This window comes from Drosophila busckii, chromosome 2L (assembly GCF_011750605.1).
Source record: "Drosophila busckii strain San Diego stock center, stock number 13000-0081.31 chromosome 2L, ASM1175060v1, whole genome shotgun sequence".
Classification (NCBI taxonomy): Eukaryota; Metazoa; Arthropoda; class Insecta; order Diptera; family Drosophilidae; genus Drosophila; species Drosophila busckii.
The window spans coordinates 6,999,122-7,002,379 of NC_046604.1; the positions used below are offsets into that span (position 1 = coordinate 6,999,122).

The 3,258-nt window shown below is 43.4% G+C and overlaps 1 protein-coding gene across 1 annotated transcript; it reads left to right on the forward strand.

Moving 5' to 3' along the window:
• Positions 1–268: 268 nt before the first annotated feature.
• Positions 269–1,091, forward strand: LOC108596281 (trypsin). The gene has a single exon (XM_017981858.1). It carries the CDS (start codon positions 275–277, stop codon positions 1,046–1,048), a length of 774 nt encoding a protein of 257 aa, XP_017837347.1. The 5' UTR covers positions 269–274; the 3' UTR covers positions 1,049–1,091.
• Positions 1,092–3,258: the final 2,167 nt, after the last annotated feature.

A 3,258-nucleotide genomic window follows, 5' to 3' on the forward strand; every position in this document is an offset into this window, starting at 1 on the left:
ATCCCCCCAATTCATTTATTTATAGCAAGCATGATTGTGAATTTGATTTACAATGCAGATAGCTAACATAAGTAGGTATTATTATTGTTTGCTGCTTCAACTGAAAGTGGCACACGTTCTCCGCAGCGACGTCAGATTCAATGCTGAATTTATGTCCCGCTAAGCTGCTGACCGATAGATGTTGTCTGATTTACAACCTGCTTTGTCAGTCGATAAGGCTCGACTATAAAAGCATTTCGATGCAGAGTTGGACAGTTCAGTAATTGAATAAACAATGAATCGCCTGAGTATAAGCATATTGGCCCTGATGGCCTGCTGCGTCGCAAGCAACGCGTTCCCCGACACGGAGTTTCCTTTTGGCCGTATTGTGAACGGTGAGGAGACCACGATTGAGAACCATCCCTATCAGGTGTCCATACAGACCACCAAGGGCTCGCATTTCTGCGGCGGCAGTTTGATCAGCGAGGATTGCGTCGTTACCGCAGCCCATTGCATGCAGTCGTACAAGGCCTCCGAGATGCAGGTGCGTCTGGGCTCCACGCAGCGCAATTCTGGCGGCGAGGTCATTGGCGTGAAGGCCTTCAAGTTCCATGAGGGCTACAACAGCGATTTGATGGTCAACGATGTGGCTGTCATCAAGCTCAGCTCGCCCGTGCGCTTCACCTCCAAGATTCGTCCCATTGCTCTGGCCAAGGAAGCACCCAAGTCTGGCACTAAGGCCACCGTATCTGGTTGGGGCACCACCTGCTTCATGCTTTGCTCCTCGCCCAACAATCTGCTGGATGTTGTCGTCTCTCTATTGGATGTCAAGGATTGCTCTTCCGACCAGTTCAAGTACGGCTCCAAGATTATGGACACTATGGTCTGCGCTGAGGGTGAGAAGAAGGATGCTTGCCAGGGTGACTCCGGCGGTCCATTGGTGGCCAACAGCCAGCTGGTTGGTGTTGTCTCCTGGGGCAATGGCTGCGCCTGGAGCGGCTATCCTGGTGTCTACTGCGATGTGTCCACTGTCTACAAATGGATTGAGGATACTTGCGCCAAGTTGTAAACGAATTCAATAAAATAAAATACTTTAAATGCTCAAGGATAAACCTAAAGCTTTGATTAAAAATGTTGTCGCAGATAAGCGTTAACTGAGCTTGCACGTTCGTTCGCTCATGTCTTATAGCCTAAATGTCGCCGGTCCGCACCGCACCGCCCCGCCCACCCTTTGTATTTAGTTGTTTTCTCTAAAGCTGTTAAATACTTAAGTGTAATTTATGGCATGCGATATTATTCGGTTGTGTCATGTTTTGGCAAAAGTTTTACATATGCGAGCAGCAGACAAAAACCAAAAGCGAAAACTTCAGCTACATGCATTCTGAGCTCTGAGCCTTGTATTTGGTGACTAATATGGCCATGGCCAAGTCAAGCAAACCGTTGTCCCAACACAAAATTTCTTATGCCACAAGACACATACACGAAATTGTTGTTGTCTGTCCGTCTGGCTGGCTGTCTGTTTGTCGGGTCCCAAAATTCAGGTCTCAGACTCAGACTCAACTCCAACCCAGTTAGGCAGTTAGTCAAGTTGTCGTCGTTGTTGCCTTTGGGCCTGGGCGACTGGGCGCCTTCCACAACTTCTAATAATTCTTTGCATATTTGCAGCTTGAGTTTCGAGTGTGGCTTGTTTTGTGGCTGAGTTGCGCATATGCACAAGTCTATTAGCACTTAATAAATGAGCAAGTTATAGACAAGTTGTGTTATGCTGTCGTGTGGCAAGTGCCAAGTGGCATGTGGCATGTTGATGGCCATTATGCTGCGAGAGAGATTGACATGCGAGCGCATTCATTGTTTGTCTGTCTGTCTGTCTGTCTGTCTGTCTGCTGTGTAAAAAGTTAAGTAAATTTAAATTGATTTGTAAATTTATGATGCGCACTTAATTAAGTGCGAAATATTTATTTAAGTTTCAGTTCTATCAATCAGTCTTCACAATTAAATAAATTGTTTTTGTTTTGTGACAAGTTTTATTGGATTATGTATGAAGTTGCCATCGCTTATGCTATTCATCATTTGCTTTGCCTGTATTAACTGCATATTAAGCATGTGTGAGCATTTGATTAAAGCATATGTATGTATTTGTATTTCGTTGTAAGCTTTCATTGGCATTGATGGATATTAAATGAAAATCAATAAATTTATTGCCAATAAATTTTTGCTAGCTTAGCTAGACTCAATTTATGCATACACATACAGCTATGTATGCGTGTGTGTGAATCTGTGTGTGTAGAGTTGAATTCTTATCAAGTCTAAAAATGCTTGCCACACAACATCCGCTTGCCGCACACACACACATCAGTTTGATTTAGTATCATAGTTGCCCTAACAACCACTAACGAAAAATGCCAAAAATATCAAACACTGTGGCCCCGGCTCAAATGGACAGCAATTGACCTGCAACAACAACAAGAACAAGAGCTATAGAAATATTTCATTGTTGTTGTTGTTATGGCTAGTAAAATGATTTTGAAGCTTTAAGCAGCGCTGTGATGTCCAGTGCTCAGGCAGGTGTAAAATTATATGCCAGACTGACGCGTGGCATAGCTGAAATATTTCTAGCCAATGTGTCGTCCCATGCATTTCCCCGCCACAAGTCACAGGCAGGACACACATGCGCCGGACACACTACGGCCAGTGGTGCTTCCAATTTCGTAAGATAACAATTTTAATTACAAAAATTGGGCGCGCTTCACTGGCTGTACAGCTGGCGCCGCTAAAGTCGCCCTAAAACTCAAATAAATTTCCCCATAATCTATGCAAAATGACAGTAGCTTAAGCTTTAATTACGTATACGCAACATATTTTACTTTAAAATTTACATCTGTTGCATCAATTCAAATTCAAAAATATTTGAGTTATATTCCACTTAGATATGCAAAATGAGAGTGATTTCAACTCAAATTACGTATACGCAACACAAAATGTGCAAGCCCACAAATAAAATTATATTAAAGTCTGCATGCGTGCTTGATCTTTTACTTTGCATCAAATTGCATCAGTCTGTGGTCAAGCCTTCGAGGTAACTTCAACTTTGCTCGTTGCCTTTGCCCAGCAAGAGGTGCAACCACTGACAGTTTGGGTTATTATGAGTACATTTTAAGTATAAGCAGCTTCCCTACCTTCCTTCACTCCCGGTGGCAGTCTTCCACATGTTTATGACATAATGACAGCCGACTTTTCGGCACAGCTCCAGCTTATTACACATACGCCACGTGTACTGTA

Coding starts and splice junctions, on each gene's coding strand:
- LOC108596281 (XM_017981858.1), top strand. CDS start 275: ATGAATCGCCTGAGTATAAGCATATTGGCCCTGATGGCCTGCTGCGTC.